The sequence below is a fragment of the Lemur catta genome, chromosome 7 (genome assembly GCF_020740605.2).
Source record: "Lemur catta isolate mLemCat1 chromosome 7, mLemCat1.pri, whole genome shotgun sequence".
Classification (NCBI taxonomy): Eukaryota; Metazoa; Chordata; class Mammalia; order Primates; family Lemuridae; genus Lemur; species Lemur catta.
Window position 1 is genome coordinate 97022278 of NC_059134.1, and position 21279 is coordinate 97043556.

The following is a 21279-nucleotide window of genomic DNA, read 5'->3' on the forward strand; positions in this document are numbered from 1 at the left end:
TGCTTCTGAGTACTGAGTCACACAGGTGTTTGCTCTTCTGGGCTGCACCTGTCTCTTAATCACCTGCCTGCCCATAAGCAAAGGCTGCTGGTACCAGAGGCCTGAGAAGCCTGACTCTCCGGCCGTGGCTTAAGCTCAACTTCCTGGTAGGTCCTGAATCCCAGTTTTCTAAGAGGGTCCCTTTGGGGTCATGATCAGGATCCCTGTGATGCCTCTCAGTTTCTGTGGGGAGGGAATGCTTGAGAGGCTGTTAGGGAGGCAATGGGGAAATTGTACTGGAGGGGCTGTTTGCGCTCCACTTGCTGAGTCACCCACATTGCTTTAGGATCTTGCCTCTTTGGACATTGTATCGGGTTGAATAATAGCTCTCCAACAATGCCCACAACCTCATCCTTGGATCCCGTGAATCTGTTACATTACATGGCAAAAGGTATTTTGCAGATGTAATTAGGATTATGGAACTCAAGATATAGAGACTATCCTGGATTATATGGGTGGGCCCAGTCCAATCACTAGAGTCCTTAAAAGCAGAGAAATCTATCTGCCTGGTGTCAGGGAGAAGTGGTAGAAGAGGAAGCAGGAGAGGTCCCATGGGCAACAGCAAGCCTTCTAATCCTCAACCCCAGCTGAATGCACTCATTCAGCACTGCAGGCTTCTTTCAGGCAGGGGCAGAGAACAGGTAGGAAGAGCATGCTAGGGCAGCCAGAGGGAGACATGCATTCTTTGAGCACCTACCCACCTCGCCTACCCACCATGAGGTGGAATAACTGCAGGACTGAGGCAGAGACAATGGAAATGTGAGGATCTCAGGGTGGCGGGGTGGGGAGGTTGTCAGCATTCTTCTCTAGCACACATTAAAGGAATTGTGTCTCTATGCGGGTGTGTGGCTGAGGAGCTGCATTTCCTCCTTTTTCGTGGCACATTTCTGTTTTAGGACTGGGATGATTGGAAGCTTCCCATACCTGTGCAGGAAGAATGTCTAGGGCAGGAGGAAGGAGAGGAGGATGATATTAAAGTGACACAAAGCATGGAATCCTTGAATATGAGGCCATCTGGTCTAACTTCGGATTCCCTCAGCTAACCTCCCTGGCTGCAGGGGCGGATGCATGACAGAGGAGGGGAACAAGACCATCCCATCCCTCCAGCCACAGTGGTTGACACCTGACCCCTTTGGAGCTGTGAGATGCCATCTCAAGACTCCCACTAGGACTGTGGGAGAGGTGTGCTCTCTCTTCCGTTGGGCGTGTACAAATGAGGGTGTGAGCCCAGAGCGGCTGGCAGGCACACTGCCACCGAGTGGAGAGGGCTCACTGAGAGTGAAGCCAACATAGAGGTGGACAGGATGGGCAGATGGAGACGACATTGACCCTAGGCGTCTCATTTACATCCTTAGAACTCTTCAGTCCTACTAGCCCATAAATGGGAATTGTTGCTTGAGTGAGCTTGAGCAGAATTTGCTGTTATTTGCAATAGACATGGTCTCATTTTATAGATATAAGGAACGTGAGAACCAGAGTGGGGGAAGTGATGTCCCCAACGGCACATGCTTACTAAGCAGAATTCACCCTCTCAGCCAGTTGCCTCTAGAGAATCTCAGAATCGAGAAACTAGCTACTCTTGAGTACCTGGAGATTACACAGATAGTCCTGTACTGTAGGAAATTTATTTCTGAATCCTCTCACAATTGGTTTTAAGGACTGTTCCTGATTGATATGTTCTCCTTTCCTAGTACTTCCTAGTATTCCTTTCCTAGGAATATCTGGAATCGGGTCAAACACTCTTACCATACAATTGGATTAACATGTTTAATTGACAGAGAATATTACATCACACACACACACACACACACACACACACACACACACACACGCACACCCACACGCAAACATTTAATGAAGGATGCTTTACTCATGTGTGAAACTCTGTGGAGTGGGAAACCTTATAATTCATACCTTACCATTTCCCTGCTATAAATATATGTCCCTAAATGCTCCTACTCTAGTCCTACCCACGGTCAATGTTGGACACACCTTTATTTGGTTTGGTTCTCTCCTTTTTGCACTCAAGTTGCACTGAATCTTGGAGGCTGAGAGGATATTCCCTCTGCTGATTGGCTACCTCTCTGTATCCAGAGAATGAATACAAATTCATTCTCACAGGTGCTTGCATTGGGATCTGCTCTGGCAATTCCTTTAATTTATTCATTCATTCAACAATTATTAAATGCTCACTAAGTACTAGGCACAAAGCTACGAACAGCACAGATGAATCCCAGCCCTCACAGAAGGGACTAATACATTCTAGGAGGTCTAGAGGCTATGTTGTCTTCCATGTAGCTTCTCTGGCTTTACACAGCCTATAGATTTACGTTGATAATTCTTTGCTTATTGTGCACAGGGCGAAGTTTGCTGGAAGAGAGGGAAACTTTATTTCATTGGTGATAATCATCTCTCTCTGTTTTTAATCCCCCCCCTTTGACTAGAGAGTCATTTCCTGTTCCCTTTTGTTCCTCCCTTCCTGTTGATCCTCTAAAGACCTCTGTACCCACTGACTCCTCTGGCCCCTTTGGTGTATTTTGTACCAAGTATATCCTAATAGACTTCACACGTGCTAGACAGTGTAGTAAGTGCCCTACACTAACCACTCAGTTAACCCTTCCACAACCCTGTGAAGCCCTATGTATGTCTCAGGAATGAACTTTTCTAAAATGGATTGACTCCAAATCTTTATTTCAGTTCCACTCAATTCTACTCTATTACTCTTCAAATTCTAAATATTCAAAATCAGATTTGGCTAATATTTAGTCTTGACTTCCTCTGGTATGCCTGGTGCTTCAGTAATAATGTACAACAGACAGAAAGAAAATTAAGTCTGACTAAGGTGACATTCATGCCACCGCTGGTCTAGTCTGGCTACTTTAAGCATCAGAATTATGACCACAGCTGAGGTTTATAAAATTCACCTATCTAACTTTAAGAATACCTACTGACATCTGGGTCAAGATGGAGTGGTAAATTTAAGAACCCCCTCTGTGCCAGAAACAATGCAGTACTGGATAAAATAAAGAGAGAAAACAGAAGAAAGCATAGTTAGGCCCAACTGCAAGACAAACATTTTCGAAGATCCAAGCTTGCACAGAAACACAAACTGTGATCAGGGCTGAAAGGGCCACTGGACTTGCGGGGTCTTGGAGGCAGTGGCAGCCAGTGGTGGTCGATGAGCCAAGAGTATTCCCCGTGAGATGGGGAAGCAGAGGCAGGCTCTCACCAAGGGAAGCCCAGGGCTAGGAAGGTATTCATGTCTCATCTACTGCCCTCATGGAAGGAGGCTAGGAGCAAACCTGCCGTCAAATGCTGAAGGAGCAACAGCTCACATCTGGCTCCAGGCTGGGAGAGCAGGATGAGACACAGACTTGTGTCCCCCTCAACTCAGCCTGGACTGGCCACAGCCCAGTGGCTCTGCAGGACTGTCCCTCTAACTGCCGTTACCAGACCTCAATCAGGATTGGGGATCCATAAAGCCATTCAACAGGACAACTGAACATGGAGGGGAGAGAAAGAATTGAAAAACAAAACAAAAACACCCAGACTCCTCAAATTCCAAATGAGACTGTACTCTAAATACAAAACTGATGAGTAAAAGCTAGTACTAAGTAAAACGGTCAACAAGCCCACAATCAGAACATGGCTTCACTTCAGATGAAATTAATTTTATGGAACGAACGATCAGACAAGACTTTAAAGCAAATGTATGGGTCATTTCAAAGAAACAAATGCAACCAAAACTTCCACTGGGAGATAATAAAAACCTATGGCAAAAAAAGAGGCTGAAAACAAGATTGGGGAGATGCGAAAATGGACCAACCAGAAAATTTGAACATGAAAAAAAGTCATTGAAATAGACAATGTAGAGCTTTGAGTTAGGATGGCTGTTTGGCTATATATACCTAATTTCACAATCTTTCAAAAGCACGGTACAACTGCAGTAAATAGATTAAAGAAAGAAAAAATAAATAAACAAACAAGAATGGGGAGAATAGGTGAAGAAACAACGGCAGTGGTATTTCAGAATCTGGAGAGTAGATGAAAGAGGAGTAACTGATTAGCAGACCCAAGACAGCCAGACCTTAAGCTATTATGGTCTCAGAAATCTGAGAAAAATATAGTTCATGCTGAGAATCTTCTGAGTCTTAGGAACTAGCAATTCTAGAAACCTGTAGACCTGGGGTAAAAGCAGGGACTAAAACAAAGAGGATTGGGTGAAAGCTCTTTGAGAAGCAATTATATTTGTAGATCTTGTCTCCCATCCACAGTGCTAGACAACCATCCCCTCCCTTATCTCAGGAATATTTTGAAGCTTTATCCCTGGAAACAATAAAGCAGAGTGTGTACAGACAGGAGTGCATTAGGCACAGTGAAGGTTGTGGCTGCCATATTAAAGCAGGGGTGGAAAGTGGCCATATACACAAGGGATACCGAATCCTGAGAAGCCCTTTCCTCTGGGCTCTCAGAATGCTGCTGGCCAGAGCTCCAGCTTCCAGCAGGAGTTTGGAAGACTCTTCTATGGGGAAATGATCACCACGTGCAAGAGGAAAGCCCTACAGACATAGACTTTGGGGTTCCCTAAGAAATGGCTTGCTCAAATCACCCTATAGAAAAGTGCAGAGTTGACAAGTCATACCCGTCTGCTCAAAACTGCCAAACTGCTTTTTTTTTTTTTTTTCTTTTGAGACAGAGTCTCCCTCTGTTGCCCGGGCTAGAGTGAGTGCCGTGGCGTCAGCCTAGCTCACAGCAACCTCAAACTCCTGGGCTTAAGCGATCCTCCTGTCTCAGCCTCCCCAGTAGCTGGGACTACAGACATGCGCCGCCATGCCCGGCTAATTTTTTTTCTATATATATATTTTAGTTGGCCAGATAATTTCTTTCTATTTTTAGTAGAGACGGGGTCTCGCTCTTGCTGAGGCTGGTCTCGAACTCCTGACCTCGAGCACCTGCCTCGGCCTCCCAGAGTGCTAGGATTACAGGAGTGAGCCACTGTGCCTGGCCCCAAACTGCTTTTTAAACACTTTTAACCCTGAAGAAATAATCTAAGATTATCAGACGTGTAAAGAAAGCCTCCAACGTGAAACATAGAAAATGAAATGAACAGACAGAAAAAAGCAACTTGGAAGAAGCAAGGACTATATAGGTGAATAGAGGAAGAAAACTTAAACAAACAAATAAAATTCCAAACATTAATGTTGTTAGATAAAAAATGTCACATTTATGAAGCAGATAGAATATTTAAATATTCAGAGATTTTTTTAAAAAAGAACATTTGGAAATTAAAAACATAATAGCAGATGTGAAAACATTCAATGAAAGTGCTGGAAGGTGAAGTTGAGGAATTTGCCTAAAATAGAACAAAAATATATAGAGAGGAAAATAAGAGAGAAAAATAAGAAAATTGCAGGAGCAGCCCAGGAAATTTAACATTATGAATACCATGAATTCTAGAGGAAAAGAACAGAAAAAATGGATGAGAAGAAATTAATAAAATAATTCAAGAAAATTTTCCAGATTAAAGGACATGGATTTCAATACTGCAAGAGTTCACCCAATGCCCAGTAAAATGGTTACTAATAGAGCCACACCAAGGCGTATCCTTGTGAAATTTCAGAACCTGGGGACAAAGAGAAGATGCCAACAGCTTTCACAGAGAGAAAAAAAAAAACCCACATATTCAAAGGCTCAGGAATCAGAATGCTTTCAGTATCTCAACAAGAACACAGAAGACAATGGATCAATGCTTTATAAATTCTAAAGGGAAAGCATTTCTAATCTAGAATTCTACATCTAGCCAACCTATCAATAAAGTGTGAAACTCAAAAAAATAGTCAAAATTGCAAAACTGTCAATCTAGAATTTTATGATCAGCTGAACTATTATTCAAGAAGGAGGGTTAAAAAAATATCTTTGGGCAAACAAATACAAGATTTTACTATACAGAGATTCTCACTATAAGGCTATTAAAGTTTGCTTCAGAGACAGAACACTGAAAACAGAGAAACGATGTGGAATACAAGAAGCAAGTGCCCTCTAAACAGCTCCTCTTCTCTTTCGCCTCCAAAACAAATGAGTTGTTCTAGTGAGCACAGGCGTTGATAAAATGCATTGAAAGTTTTAATTAATGGTTGGAGTTTAAAAATTATAACCTTTTAAAAATAAAACAATAATAAACTGGAGAAGCTGTTCAAGGCGGGGGTACTAAAAACACACTAAGGATCTTATTGCAGTTGGAAAAAATTAAAAAACTGCAAACATTGTCAGAAAATTTTATAGTTAAGTATGTAGGTCAAAAAAATTCAGGATAGCTATTAAAATAATAGAAATAAAAGTTGTAGCTTCCAAATCAGAAGAGAATACACATTACCAAACAAAAGAAGGTTGAAAAGAAGAAAAGGATGATAAACAGAAAGCACAAAATATAATATTAAATCTAATAAACTATTATTAATAAATTACAAAAATATAAATTGATCAAACTTATCTATTAATACTAAAAGGCAGAAGCAATCAGATGGATTAAAAAACAAAATACACCTCTGTGCTCCCCGTACCAGACACAGAATGAACACACACACACACACACACACACACACACCAGGCTGCATACAAAAGAATGGAAAATGATGTATAACACAAATATTGACCATAAAGTTAATGCAGCAGAATTAACAGAAGACAAAATTGTTCTCAAGGCAAAAAATATTTTACGGATAAAGAGATAAACCAAAAAATAATAAAGGTAACCACGCATCAAAAGGTAACAATAACAAAATTACATGCTCCTAATATAATTATATATATTGTAACATTATAATAAAGCAAACATTGACAGAAATATAAGAAGATAACAAAACCATAGTAGGAGATGAACATAACTCATAAATTAAGCAGATAAAAATTAGAACAAATATAGCAGTTCTGAATAATAAAAAATTAGCAAGTATGATCTGTGCGTACACATGTCTAAAAATTTTGCACCCAATAGGTGCGTGTATATTTTTTTCAAGTATAGCTAGAACCTTTGTAAAATTTGAACATGAGGTCAAAAAGGATATTTCAACAACTTTCAAAGAATTGATATCACACTGACCACAATATTTTACCACAAAATTAAATTAGAAATAATTTAAATGATAAAAAGCAGTTTAACACCCCTACTCTTTACCTCTTCCTACTTATTAAAAAACTTAAGAATTAAACTCTGAATAAGCCATGAGTTAAAGAAAAAAATAAATACCATATTAATAAAATATTTACAACTGAACAAAAATAAATGTACTATAAACAAAAATTAGACTGATCTAGTTAAAGTGGTGTCTACAGGTAAATATATAGCTTAATTGCATTTATTATAAACAAGAAAAATAAAATGAGTTGTATTAAATTAAAAGCATGGCTAAAAAAGAACAATAATCTGTGAAGGTGGAAGGAGGGAAATAATAAATATAAGAGCAGAAATTAATGCAATGGAAAATTAGAGAGGACACAAAACCAAAAGTTTATTCTTTGAAAAAAGAAGAAAAGGAGAATAATGAAATAGCCAAACCTCTAGCAGGATTTGTCAAGAAGTAATGAGAAGATGTATAGATAAGTAATATTAAGAACAAACGCTTGGTTGGCACTCATGATGTTGTTAAATATTTTGAATATCTCTCCCTGGGATATTTGGCATTACCAACTGATGGGGAAAGATGTTATCAGTACGGAAAAAAAACTAAAATTAAATCTCTACTGCACAGCATACATAAAGATCAAGTCCAGTTGCATTAAAGACCTAACTGTAAAAATCAAAACCTAAACACTTTCAGACTACATTTTAGTCCAGGTATAAAAGCATAAACCATATGGGGAAAGTTTCACTACATGAAACTTAAAGGTGGTAACACGAAAAAAAAAAAAAAAACCCTAAACAAAGTTAAAAGAATGAGAACATATTGGCACTACAACAAATATAAGCATTTAGAAAATACAAAGAATTTCTCTAAATCATCAAAAAAGATGATTAAAAACTACCCAATAGAAAAACGAAGGCGCATCTTTCCCAGGAGAGGAAATCCACACGGCCAACAAGCACTTGACAAGGTGCCTAACCCACAGATGGCCAGAACTGTAAGAGGCCAGCATTACATAGTGTTGGTTTTGTATGAGAACCATGGTAACTCCCAAACACTGCTGGTGGGAGTACATGTATGATAATAGTCGGGGTAAGCCCTTTGGAGAGCAATTCAGCATCATTTAGTGATGTGGGAGACGCTTGTTTAGGTATACACCCCAGAGCAGCAGTTCTCAAACTTTACCTTGACTCAGATCGCCTGGAGGGCTTGTTGAAGCACAGATTGCCAGACCCCACTTCCAGAGTTTCTGGTTTAGAAGGTCTGTGGAAGGAGCTGAGGATTTGCATTTCTAACATGTTCCCAGGTGATGCTACTGCAGCCGGTGGGAACCACATTTTGAGAACCACTCCCCCAGATAGCCTTTTGCAAATGTGCACGAGAGTGTTCATTCTTAGGAACAGCAAAAAATTAGAAACAACTTAAATGCCTACTAGCAAGAGAAGGAATATGTAATTTTTTAATACAACAGAATATTTAGAAATATGAAAATGAAAATGAAAATGAGTGCCAACCAAGCGTTTGTTGTTGTATAGATATCAACATAAAAATGTTAAAAACAATGTTCTAAGACAAAAGCAAACTGCAAAGTGATAGAGTTTGATGCCATCTCTATACATTTTGAAGACTTAAAACACAAAATAAAATAGTGTTCATGGGTAACAAATACTATGAATCGTGTGTGAGCATGATAAATACTGAATTTATGATATTGATTAATTCTGAGGATGAAGTGAGGGTGATAGAATTAAAAATAGATGAACAGAGTGCCTCAACCGTGTCTGCATTTTTATCAATCATTTATCTATCCACGTCTATCTGTACGTCTGTCTCTCAATCTATCAATCAGATTTTTACAAAAAAGGATGTGAAATAAATATTGCCAATAAAAATTGACAAAGCTGATTAGTGGTAAATATTTTATGCTCTTTCTTGTGTCTAAATTTGAATTATTTAATGATAAAAATACAATTAAAAAGAATACCTGCGAAAGTACCAGGCTGGACCTGTTTCTGAATGTTGTTAAGGCTGAAAAATAACCATTTTGAGAAGACTGAGCCCCTACTGTGGAGTGAGAATACTATACAATTTCTATGCCTCATCATTATAACATATAGAAATCACAAGTGCAACCAGCGATTTCAGATCCCTCCTGAGAGGAATGGGGGAATCTGTGTTCTTCCTTTGTCAGTGCTGGTTCTGTGGCCCCTCCTCGGATGTGTCCTGGTTTCTAGGTTGGGATATTTGATTCCTTGGGCAAGAGGAAAATAACAGGAATACGATCATTCAAAGCCTCTTTTATTACGCTTCACACACAGAGGAGAATTCTGCCTTAAATTGCTCAATTTCTGAGCTTTCGTGATGTGAAACTGGGACAACAGATAGTGTAGGAAAACTTAAGAAGTGGATGAAGCTAGACTGGTTTCCATTGTAAAGGCAGAGAAAAAGAGTATGTTCCAGAAGGTGAAACGAGAGAAGGAGAAAGACAGGAGCCGGGGAGGCAGGGGCTGGGCCTGAGGGCAGAGGTTTGGAGTTTGCCCCTGTTCCCTTGGCCCCTGGTGGCTGAATGCCCTTGGCCAGCTGGCATGATATTCTTCCTCATTGCTTTTTATCAGCCTCGTCTGCGACTGTAGAAGAGGGGTTTTTGCTTTGCAGATTTAGAGTCGCTGTCATTTCCATTGAGTGAGAATGTCGATATGACACTGCTCCACATCCTTCCTGCCTGGAACAGCCCAAAGTTTCACAGTATAACAATGTGTCTATTGTTAGGTGAGCAAACCCTTCTCCTTTGTTACCTTATTTCTAACCACATCCTTATCAGGTAGTATTATTTTCCTAATCTTAGAGATGAGAAAACTAGTTCAGCAGAATTGACTTGCCCAAGATAACGCATCCATGAAGAGGCTCACACAGGATTTACACGGAGCAACACTGTACTAGGCCCTGCATTTGGGGAATGTAGCAAAATATAAGACATGGCCCTGTCATGGAAGAGCTTTATTATTTAATTGGGAAGACAAGATATTTGCTCTTGAAACATTAAGGCTGGACCCAAGTCATATGAATTCAAGGAAAATGATCGTATGTGTTTAGGGTATGTTAAAGGAGAAGTCGTCTACTTTGCCTTTGGGCTTTGTTAGCTTTGGCTCAGCTGCCTCCTATGATCAAACACAGTGGATACTCAGCATCCTTGGTGTTCCTTTTGCTTAATGGTGAAATAATGCCATATCTCCCTTTTGGGGAAAAAATTGCCCAGCCTGTAGATAATCATCAAATGTTCTGGAGGAGGTTCTTTGGAAGGAAGGCAATTTGGCATAGTTACATTCATGATAAAAGTTCCTCTAGTGACAGCCTCTATAGGATTGTGAGCTCCTTAAGGGTTGAGGTTGGTTACTTCACACCTACATTGCACAGAGCCTGGCCCAGAGGCTACTCAGTAATGTCTGTTGTTATCATTGCAGATAATTTTCCAGGCATGGGGATAAGAGGCAGGTAGGTGGAGGGGATATCTGACCCGCTCTAGCAGAGGAAGATCTCATTGTATCCGGGATAAATCTGGAACTCAAGAGAGTTCATGTCACTATATCCTATAGTAGTTTAGAGCCAGAGACTTGGGCAAAGAGTCTAGCTGGCATGGAACCAGCCCTGGTTGGCTCCTCATCCTCCACTCTGAAGGATTCATCCTTCTAGTCTACAAACCGGGACTCCCACATAGCTTATGCATACCCTCTGGGGCAGAGTTTTTCATAATTTATTATTTTCTTTTCTTTGTTGTCTGAAAGCTTCAAACCCCCATGGAGACCTTATCCCATGGGTCACCCAGGAGGTTATAGGCACATATGTGGAGTATGAGTCATTGTATAGCCAGTGACAACCCCTGTTTCTTCCCTTTCCAGTTCAGCCAGTGGCGGATCTCTGCCCTCTCCTTTTGGTTAAGAGAAGCTGTGACCTCTGAATTTGGGTTCCTATTCCACAGTGGGACCAATAACCTGGCCTGACCACCAGCTCCAAGATTCTGGGCATGTTTGACCTGTGTGTTCCACCGAGAGAAGACATTAGGAGACTAGAGAAGCTGTTGCGGGGTGCAGGTAAGTGGCTCCTTGGGAGACCCTTGAGTACCTGGATTCGGGCTATTCAGCTTCTGGTGCACACCAGTGTTGGAAACTAACAAGCACATGTCCAAAGAGCATGCAGGGGGGGGGGTGGACGGAAAGAGTGTTATTGATCAAGGAGATACCAAATCTTGAGGCATGACCCCTGACTTTGGTATAGCCCAATATTTTCTTCAGAGTTTTCCCAGTGTGTGATCTCATTTTAAAAATTTTGTTCCAAAGCTCTTTTTATAGAGTCATTGTGGTTTTAATTATCAACCTGGTTTTCAAGTGAGGAAGTTGAGGCACACAGAATTCAACCAATTTGCTTAATTTCACATAGAATAGGGGTGCCAAAGGACATTTGGGGGCTTTTGTTCTTCATCTCTGTCTGTCCCGTCAAGGCACCTCAGGTAAACCTGAGATCTAAATGAAATCAATTTCCTTGTCATTCCAGTGGGGCTTCGTGACCATTCCCAGAGCCCCACTAAGTGGCTGTTCCCCAGGATTTCCCTTTAATGAAATTCTGCAGTAATCACATAGTCCATACGCAACAGAAACAAGAGAGGAAGAAGGTCTTCTCAGAGTGTACCTTGGAAGTGTCAAAGAACCTTCACATCCACTATCTCATTGACTCACAGAATACCCTGAGAGACAGGTATTATTCCTGTTTAGAGATTAGGTGTTAGAAGCTCAGGAAGTTTGGCTTCCCCCTTGGTTCCTTTCTGCTATGGTGGGCTCTCTGGTCTGCTTTAGGTCTGGGGTCTCTGTTGCACATACGAATAGAGAGGCATCCCCTTTCTTTTCCTGTGCCTCAGTTTCCCATTTGTTCCCATCACAGGAACGAATGCGAGTGGCTTTGAGGAACAGGTCATATATGCTCAGGATTGAAGCCCCTGGAATAATGGGAGAAGCACTCCAGTTCATGGAACAGATTTGGTGTTAGGAATGCCAACCCCCTGGGGAGGTGGCGCGGTATAAAGATGGTGGGCTCTGAGGCCAGACTGGCTGTATTCTCATCTGGACTCCGTCACGTACTAGCTGGGTGAAGCAAGGCTCGTGGGAGCCCCACACACTAGGCTCCTTTGCTCCTCTTCCCAGCTACCTGGCGTCCGAGCAAATCTAGGGTTTGGTGGAGCAGAGTTTGAAAATAGCCGATAGAGTACAGCTTCCCAGGAAATTTAAAATTAAATTCAGTAGCTAGGAAAAAGAAATTATATGTAAAAAGCAATTCAATTGGCCTCCCACCCAAGGCCAGTGAGCGTCTGCTGCTTCAGATACCCACGGCATTGTTCCTGCCAGCACCGTGGTCAGTCTTGTAGCTGATTGGCAGGATGATTACGTGGACAACACCCAAATTGGATGGCTCTTCTGTAAGTATTGGTGGGCTTCCTTTTCTTTCCATTCCTTGAAAACAGGGAGCTGGAAGTGGAATGGAAACTAAGTACTCTGGTCAGTGTAATTCCAGGAGCATGCATCCATTCTTTTATTCTAGCAACATATTTATTGCATGTAGACTACATGCCAGTGACTTTTTGGAACTTCCTTTTGTGTGTGTGTGATAGAGACAAGCAAATAAATATAGGTGACAATGAGGCTGTGACCAAAACAATCAAGCCAAGAAGGGGGTCAGAGAGTGACAGGAATTGTGTTTTCAGATTGGTGGCCAGAAAGGGCCTGTTAAGGTAGCCTTGCGCACAGAATTGCAGGAAGTGCAAGAGGAAGCCACACAGAGATGGCAGAGGGAACAATAAGAGCAAAGGCCCTGAACTTTCACTTCATGCTGTCTCCTTCCATCTTCAGACCAGCCCAGCAACATATGTATTATCCTCCCCATTTTAAGATGAGAACATTGAGGCTCAGCAAGATTAAGTGATTTTCCCCAAGTCACAGCTACTGTCTGACAGAGCCAGGGACAAATGCAGCGTCACTGATTCCAGAGACACTGCTGTTGACAAAGGGGACTGTGGGCACACTGGAAAGTGAGACACTCTGTCACCGTTGCTGTCACCTTGCAGTGGGAGTGGGGAAGCAGGTGTGCAGTGAGCAGGAGCCAGGAGGAATCAGAGAGCAGGTCTCCGGGCTTCAGCTCCTGAGCATCTCCTAGCCCCTCGTTCTGCCTCATGGCACCCCCGACCTTTGCCTGCTCACCTTGGTTTGGTGCTTATTTTCTGAAATCATTGCCTAGATCTTAGTAAGTTCATTTTCCAATTCCTTTCACCCTTGGGAACAGGTCTCCCAGAGTCCAGGTGGAGAGAACTGAAATAGAAATCCAGCCTCTCTCACTAGGTTTGTCATACAGCTGCACAAGCAAATAGCTGCAGGAACCAAGTTTTAATTTCCCTGCATGGGCCCCAAACTGTTTGTCCATATTTGCTAGGAAAAATTGTAGCTGAGGGAGCACCATCTTTTTAGGACACCAAATTGGGCCAAGTTCCTGTGTGGCCTTTTTATTTAGTGATGGCCCCATATGACCCTCTCTTCTCCCCTTGGCCGCTTGGTCCCCGCATGGCACTTGGTGGATAAAATTCTTTCAATCTTGGAGAGGAAGCTGATGCTGTTGACAGGCCTGGGAGCCTCCGTGTGCTCCTGCAGGCCACTGGAGACTTTGGGGGATTCCTCCAGTGGGGCTCTAAGCTGCAGGGAAATTAACCTCAGAGTCAGGGCAGGGAGCCAGGGTTGCAGGCACGTCTTCAGTGAGATGCAGTGGGAGAGGGGGAGGTGGCGGGGGGGGCAGGAAAAAGGCTTTGGCGTCAGATATACTGGGGTTTGGAGCCCATCTCTGCTGTGTACTGGTTCTTTGATCTTGTACAAGTTACTGTTTCTGAGCCTCAGTTTTTTGAATTGCATGAAAACCAGGACAAATAACGCCACTATTAAGAACAGCTCATAGGATCATAGTATAGTATAGTGAGGATTAAATGAGATAATGTCAGCCCAGTGGAATCTGGCCCATGGGAGGGGCTCAATGAATGTCCCTTCTTGTCCTTTCTTGGAGAGAGGCTCATCTTCCTACCAACAGGGGACCTGAGGAGGTGCCGGTTGGGGAGGAGCAGGATTTGAATGCCCTGAAGTGGGGGACAGCTTATCCTGAAACTCTTGTTCAAGTCTCATTAGACTTGTCTCTGATACCTTAAGGAATTCCATTGGAAATTTATTCCCTTGAGTTGTCCTCCACCTGGGTTGCTTTCATTTCATCGTGGTCAGGAGGTGGTGGAGCTGGGATTCAAAGACACCAGGTAGCGCGGTGCCTGAACGTGGCCTTAACCACTGCACTCTCCTGCCTCCCTGTGGACCTCACAACCTCTTCTCATGGTTCGTCCAGGCACATCAGCTACTTTCACAGCTCTCTGCCCGGCTGCTCTTTGCCTGCCTCACTGTCCTCCTGCTGCTCTTGGTTCTGTCAGTTGAGGATTGCCTTCTTGCTGGCCACTCCGACCCTCCCTGTGATCTAATTAGAAAATTGTTCTTGATCTCACCTCTCCTGTCTTCCTTCTCAGCCAGATTCACTGCCTCTTGCTCTGTTCCAGCAGACACGTAATAATTAACTCATCACACCTCTGTCCTGACCCTCGAGTACTTCTCCATCTCCCCTGAAAGACGACAGTTCTTGAAGGGCAGGGCTCGTAGCTCATTTACTGTTGGAGGCCTGATCCTAGTACAGGGCCTGACACCCAGGGGCTCCCTGATGGATGCTTGGGGGAGGAAGAGGCAGGCGTGGACCCATTACATCAGTAATTTAACAAAGTATAATAATAGGCTCAAAAGGCCATAGATTTCAAAATTTGCTAAGGTTAGATAATGGTGGGATTCTCTCTCTCTCTTTTTAATGAATAAAAGTGAATTAACATGTATTAATAAATAAAGTAATGGCACATCCATTCAATTATTTTATTCATTTAACTTCTTTAATGGCTTTCTCAGTATGTCAATACAATCCATCGGACAGCCTGAGTTCACTCCTTGAGTCTGAATGCAACTGGGTATTGGGCGGTGGAAGAGGAGCTGGTGGAGATTCAAGCTCATCCCAGGATTGTTTAGTTCAGATTTTGGGCTTTCCATTTGAAACTCAAGAACGGTGCCTCTTGTAATTTGTTAATTAGATATTAGGGTAGGGGAAGTGATAATGACATATTGGGCTTCTGGGCAGGTGCCATTGCCCACGTGTGTCCAGCCTATACCTTCCTGGGAATCAGCTGTCCCCCCATCTTCCTGCAGAACAAGAGACAACAGATAATTTGGGGACAGTTTGGTGGCTTAGGGATGGCAGGGGTGGTATGTGTGTCTATCAAGTAGGGTAACTATAGCTTAACACAATAAGATGGTATTCATTTTTGCTCATCTGACAGTACAATGTGAGTCTAGACAGGGATTGGAAAATTATAGCCTTTGGTCCAAATCCCGCTTGCAGCCTGTTTTTGTATGGCCCGGGAGCTAAGAATGGTTTTTACATTTTTAAAGGGTTGCAAAAAACAAAAAAACCTCACAAGAATATGTGGCAGAGACTGTGGCTCACAAAGGTTCAACTATTTGCAATCTGGCCCTCTGCAGAAAAGGTTGGATGATCCCTGCTCCATGAAGACATGAGTCATTTTCCTCAGGGATCCAGGCTCTCTCCATGTTTTGGCTCCATGATGGGGAGGGTGGTGGTGGGGAAGGCACACCTGCTTCTTAAAAAATCTCAGCCCACCAGTGAAATGCATCATTGCCTGGATGCAAGGGGGTGGAAATGCAGTCCCTGGCTCTCCCTCTCTCCCTCTGTCTCCTATCCTACTTCTTTACTTGCCCTTCAGTTTTTGAATAACAAAAAATAGGTCCTTTCAGTGTAAATAATCTGGACCTGATACAAACCCCACAGGTTCTGGCATCCTCTCGCTAAGCCATGGATCAGGGAACTGAAAGTATATAAAGCAATATCTGCTCGGTACCAGGCCCCTGGGGGATGCTGGGGGCACCTGCTCTGTACCAGGCCCCTGGGGGATGCTGGGGGCACCTGCTCTCTACCAGGATGCCCCTCTGCATCCGCCATGGTTCCTGGTACAGAGCAGGTGCCTGTGCATTTGTTGGCCTGAGCTGCATGCAAGCTTGAAGGAATGGGGGAAAGAAAAGGGTTCCTAGTAAAGATAGGACTAGCAAACTTGAGTCACAGCTGGAAGGACAGGTAAGATTCAGAAATGACAGTAACAATTCGTAGATGAGACAACCAAGCTGATGCATTTCAGAGCCAGGGGTTGTTCCCAGATATGCTTGACTCTAAATCTTGTGGTCTCCATGACTATGAAAAATAATGAAGATTTCAGAGACCTTCGCTATGAAGCTTGTCTATAACACAATGAGTCACGCCAGGCTTCTACAGCGTCTGTGTGCAGTGCGTGTCCCCGTTGGGAAGGGCTTCTATGAAGGGTGAACACTGTTTCAAGGCAAAGGGGAGGAACGGGTGGGAATTACGTCCTGAAAATTCTTGGAACTGACAGAAGCATGAAGTATCTGGGGCTACAATGCGATTATTTGGGAGGAAGCCAGTATTTACAGACTGCGCACTGGGAGGACATCAGGCATGGTGAGGATACACGCAGAAATCTGAAGACTTTGACCTTGTTTATTCTAATTCTGTATCTCTACATGCTTTTGTTGCCAGGAAATCATGGACTGTTGAGGCCAGAAGGAACTTGCTTAATTGCTCATAGGGGAAAGAGCAAGGGCTTTAGACCTTGGCAAACCTGGCTTCAAATTCCAGTTCAGGAATTTGTGACTGTAGGCAAAATGCTATTTATTTTCCTCCAAAAGGGTCAGAAATAGTGAATAATTTGCCCAAGTTTACAGAACCAGTATGTAGTTGTTTTAATGCTCTGTTCTTGCTTAACAAACCACCCCAAAATGTAATGGCTTAAAGTAACAACAATCATTATGTAGCTCACAAATCTGTAATGTGGGGAGGGCTCAGCAGGGAAGGCTGGTGTCAGCTTGGCCAATTCAACTGGTGACTGGATGACCTGTTTCTCAGATGCTCATTTACCTGGCTGGCACGTAGGTGCTGGCTGTCAGTGGGGGCTTGGCGAAGGCTGGGGGCTGGGGGCCTTAGTTTCTCTCCACCTGGGCCTTTCCATAGGCTGCTTAGGCATCCTCACACCATGGTGGCTGGGTTCCAAGAAGCAGGAAGGGGAAACTGACAGTCTCTTCATGCCTAGACCTGGAAACTTCCATCTTATTCTGTTGTTAAGCAGTGACAGAGCCCAGATTCAGGGGCAGGGGCCATAGACTCCACGTTTCCATGGGAAGAGTATCCAAAAACTTGGGGCTATATTTTAAAACTGTCATAATAAGGGAGACATTATATTTTCTCATTTAATTTTAAAACATGATAGGAAGTCATCTCTTTGGAATTCTTTTTTATTATCTATTTTAAAGAATGGGATTATTTAGTGATTCGCCCATGGTCATATATTTCAAGTTGATGCTGGACCTCACATTTGAACCCAGATTGGATGTGAACTCAATCCTGTTGATCTATCTTTTAATAGCTATGCTCACTCTCCATGCTTCCTGGCATTCCCTTAGTTAAGGCCACCATCACTCCACGCTATCCTTGCAACAACCACCCAACCTAGCCCTCCTGCCTCCTATCCCATTCTCTTCCAAACATGCCCCCACAAAGAGCAAAAAGCATAGCATTGCGCCCCTGCTTATAACTCTTCCAGCCTCTCTGTGATCCTCAGACCGAAGTGCAGCTCTTTCCTTTCCCTGAACTTGGTTACCAGCCCTTCTTGATGACGTCCCGGCCTACTCCTCAACCTCAGCAACAGTCATCTTCCCTTCATACTTTATTCCAGGAGACGTCTTCAGGAAGATTTTCCCCCTAATATTTATTGGCCCGAACATGATCCTACATGCTTTACAGGAATTATCTAATTTAAATTTTCACAACAATTCCATTTGTTAGATTCTCATATATATATATATATATATATATATATATTTTTTTTTTTTTTTTTTTTTTCTTTTCTTTCTTTTTTTTCTAGTTTGAGCCAGATTCTGTTTGAAGCTGGCTATGCTTGCTGGGGGAGCCAAGCTCGTAACCTCTGTGGTAAACTGTCTCTCCTTAAAGTTTCCTAAATGCACAATTCCTCTCTGGTGTCTGAGATTTTATACTTGCTTTGTCTTCTATACTTCTCTACCTCTTGTCTCACTAACTTATACTTCCTTTTCAGGTTCCACATTTAGACAGTTCTCACTCCAGGAAGATATCTTGAGAGTGGTTGAGCTTCCCTGCTATTTCCTCCTATAATATCCTGTCTTATTTCTAGCCAGTGCTTTTCATTTTGTATTGAAATTGTCTGTTTTCTTGTGCCCTCACAGACTGAAAATTCTTTTCTTTTTTTTGAGACAGAGTCTCGCTTTGTCACCCCAGCTAAAGTGTAGTGGCATGATCTTAGCTCACCGCAACCTCAGACTCCTGGACTCAAGCAATCCTCCTGCCTTCGCCTCCCGAGTAGCTGGTACTACAGAAACACGACACTGTGCCTAGCTAATCTTTCTATATTCAGTAGAGACGGGGTCTCACTCTTGCTTGGGCTGGTCCCGAACTCCTGAGCTCAAGTGATCCTCCCGCCTCGGCCTCCAGAGTGCTAGGATTACAGGCGTGAGCCTGGCCCAGGCTGCAAATTCTTTGAGTGTAGGAACAATATTGAGTTCACTTTCCTCTTCTGAAGTGAAAGGTATTTCAGTCCACCATCCTCACAGGTTCTCTCTGAGCCTTCATCACCTACGGGGCTATGAGTCTCCTGAGTGCTCATGCCCACATATGCAGCCAGATACCAAAAACTGGACCCAGGTAACAGAGTTTGTCATGGTGGGCTTTGCTGAGGTGCATGAAGCACGCTTCCTCTTCCTCACACTCTTCCTCACCATGTACCTGTTCACCCTGGTGGAGAACTTGGCCATCATCTTAGTGGTGGGCTTGGACCACCAGCTACGGAGACCCATGTATTTCTTCCTGACACACCTGTCCTGCCTTGAAATCTGGTATACCTCCATCACAGTGCCCAAGATGCTGGCTGGTTTTATTGGGATGGATGAGGGAAAGAATATCTCCTATGCTGGCTGCCTGTCCCAGCTCTTCCTTTTCACCTTCCTCGGGGCAACTGAGTGCTTCCTACTGGCCGCCATGCCTACGATCGCTATGTGGCCATTTGCCTGCTGCTCCGCTATGCAGCCTTGGTGTCCTGGGGCTCCTGCTTCCGTCTGGCGGCTGCCTGTTGGCTGGTAGGCTTCCTGACACCCATTCTGCCCATCTACCTCATGTCTCGACTGGTATTTTGTGGCCCAAATGTCATCGACCACTTCTTCTGTGATGCCTCACCCCTGCTAGCCTTGTCTTGCTCGGATGTCACCCTGAAGGAGATGGTGGATTTCCTGGTATCCCTGGCTGTGCTCCTGGCCTCCTCCACGGTCATTGCTGTGTCCTACGCCAACATCGTCTGGACGCTGCTGCACATCCGCTCGGCTGCTGAGCGCCGGAAGGCTTTCTCCACCTGTGCAGCTCACCTGACTGTGGTGAGCCTCTTTTACGGCACTCTTTTCTTCATATATGTCAGGACCAAGGTGACCTCCTCCACCAGCTTCAACAAAGTGGTGTCCGTCTTCTACTCCATTGTCACGCCCATGCTCAACCCTCTCATCTACAGTCTTTGGAACAAGGAGGTGAAGGGAGCTCTGGGTCGAGTCTTTTCTTTCAAGTCTTGGAAGGGACAGTGAGGAGGCAGTGGGGGGACCCAGTTTCCTTGCCTTGGATATTTAAAAGGAAGGCGGTGAGGGCTATGGACAAGAGCAGTGGCCTGAGTAGTCAGGAGTTATGGACTATGCACAAGTTAAAGTAAAATGCTAAGCTGCTATAACAAGAGAGACTTAACTATCATGTGCCTTAAAGAATGAAGGAGATTTTCTCTTTCTGGAAAGAATCCAAGGTGAATGTTCCCGCTTGGTTGGTGGCTCTGCTCAAAAGGCATTTAAGGATCCAAGTTCTTTTCCTCTTGTAGGGTCAATATCCCCTAGGATGTTGGCAAAGATCTGCAGGCCAAATCCTGTTTAGCATTTATTGTTTAATGGGCTGTGAGCTGAGAGTGGTTCTTATACTTTTAAATGCTTGAAGATAAATTGAAAAAATAATATTTCATGATACACAAAAGTTTTATAAAATTGAAATGTCAGTGTCCATAAATCAAGTTTGATTAAACACAGTTACAGCCACGTGTATTGTCTATGGCTGCTTTTGTGCTACAAGGCAGATTTGAGTGTAGTAGTTACAACAGAGACCATTTGCTGACCCCTGGTTTAGAGCCTTCTTGTTATTTATGTGGCCAGCTCTGGGTCCTAGTGGGCAAGAAGGCTGAGAATGGAACATAGAGGAGATACACCCTGTGCCTTAACGTTTCTTGACTTGATATAGCACTAGTCACTTCCACTAACCTCTTTGGTGAGAAGTTAGCCATAAGTCCCATCTAATTGCAAGGGTGGTAAAAATAGTTCATAGCTGGGCAGCCAGCTGCCCAGCTGCCATTTGGCTATTGTAGAAAAAGAGGAGGACAGATTTCGGTAGACAACCACCAGTTTCCAGCACAGGCTAAGTGCCCAGAATCAGAGCTGATTTTTCACGTGCACTTAATTTCTTTCGTATCTACATTTTCTTATTGAAAAATAGACTGATCCTCCCTCTATATCAGTTGGTGTTTTGGACATTGATTTAAGAAGATCTCTATGGCAATGTCAGCTCTTTTGTAGTAAAGTGTAAAAAGACAATTACAATTCAAGTAGTTCCCTTCATATAGATAGCTGCATTCTTAAAGACATTTACAATTATCATTTGAATGTGGATTCCAGAAAACTGTAGTATACGGAAGAGGAAAATGTTGAGCTTGGGACTGGCTTTCGTGGTGGTGGTGGTGGTGGGGAAGGACAGATTTTCTGAGATGGTATTTTCTCAGCTGGCCAATAATGAGCAAATGACATTATGATGTCCCTCAACGTCACAG

General features: G+C 43.3%; 1 protein-coding gene across 1 annotated transcript; it reads left to right on the forward strand.

Annotated features, from left to right (window-relative positions):
• The first annotated feature begins 19052 nt into the window (after positions 1-19052).
• Positions 19053-20005, forward strand: LOC123642714 (olfactory receptor 6Q1). Its single transcript, XM_045558108.1, is given in 2 exon segments — positions 19053-19416; positions 19419-20005. Coding segments are annotated over 2 exon segments (951 nt in total).
• The last annotated feature ends 1274 nt before the right edge of the window (positions 20006-21279 follow it).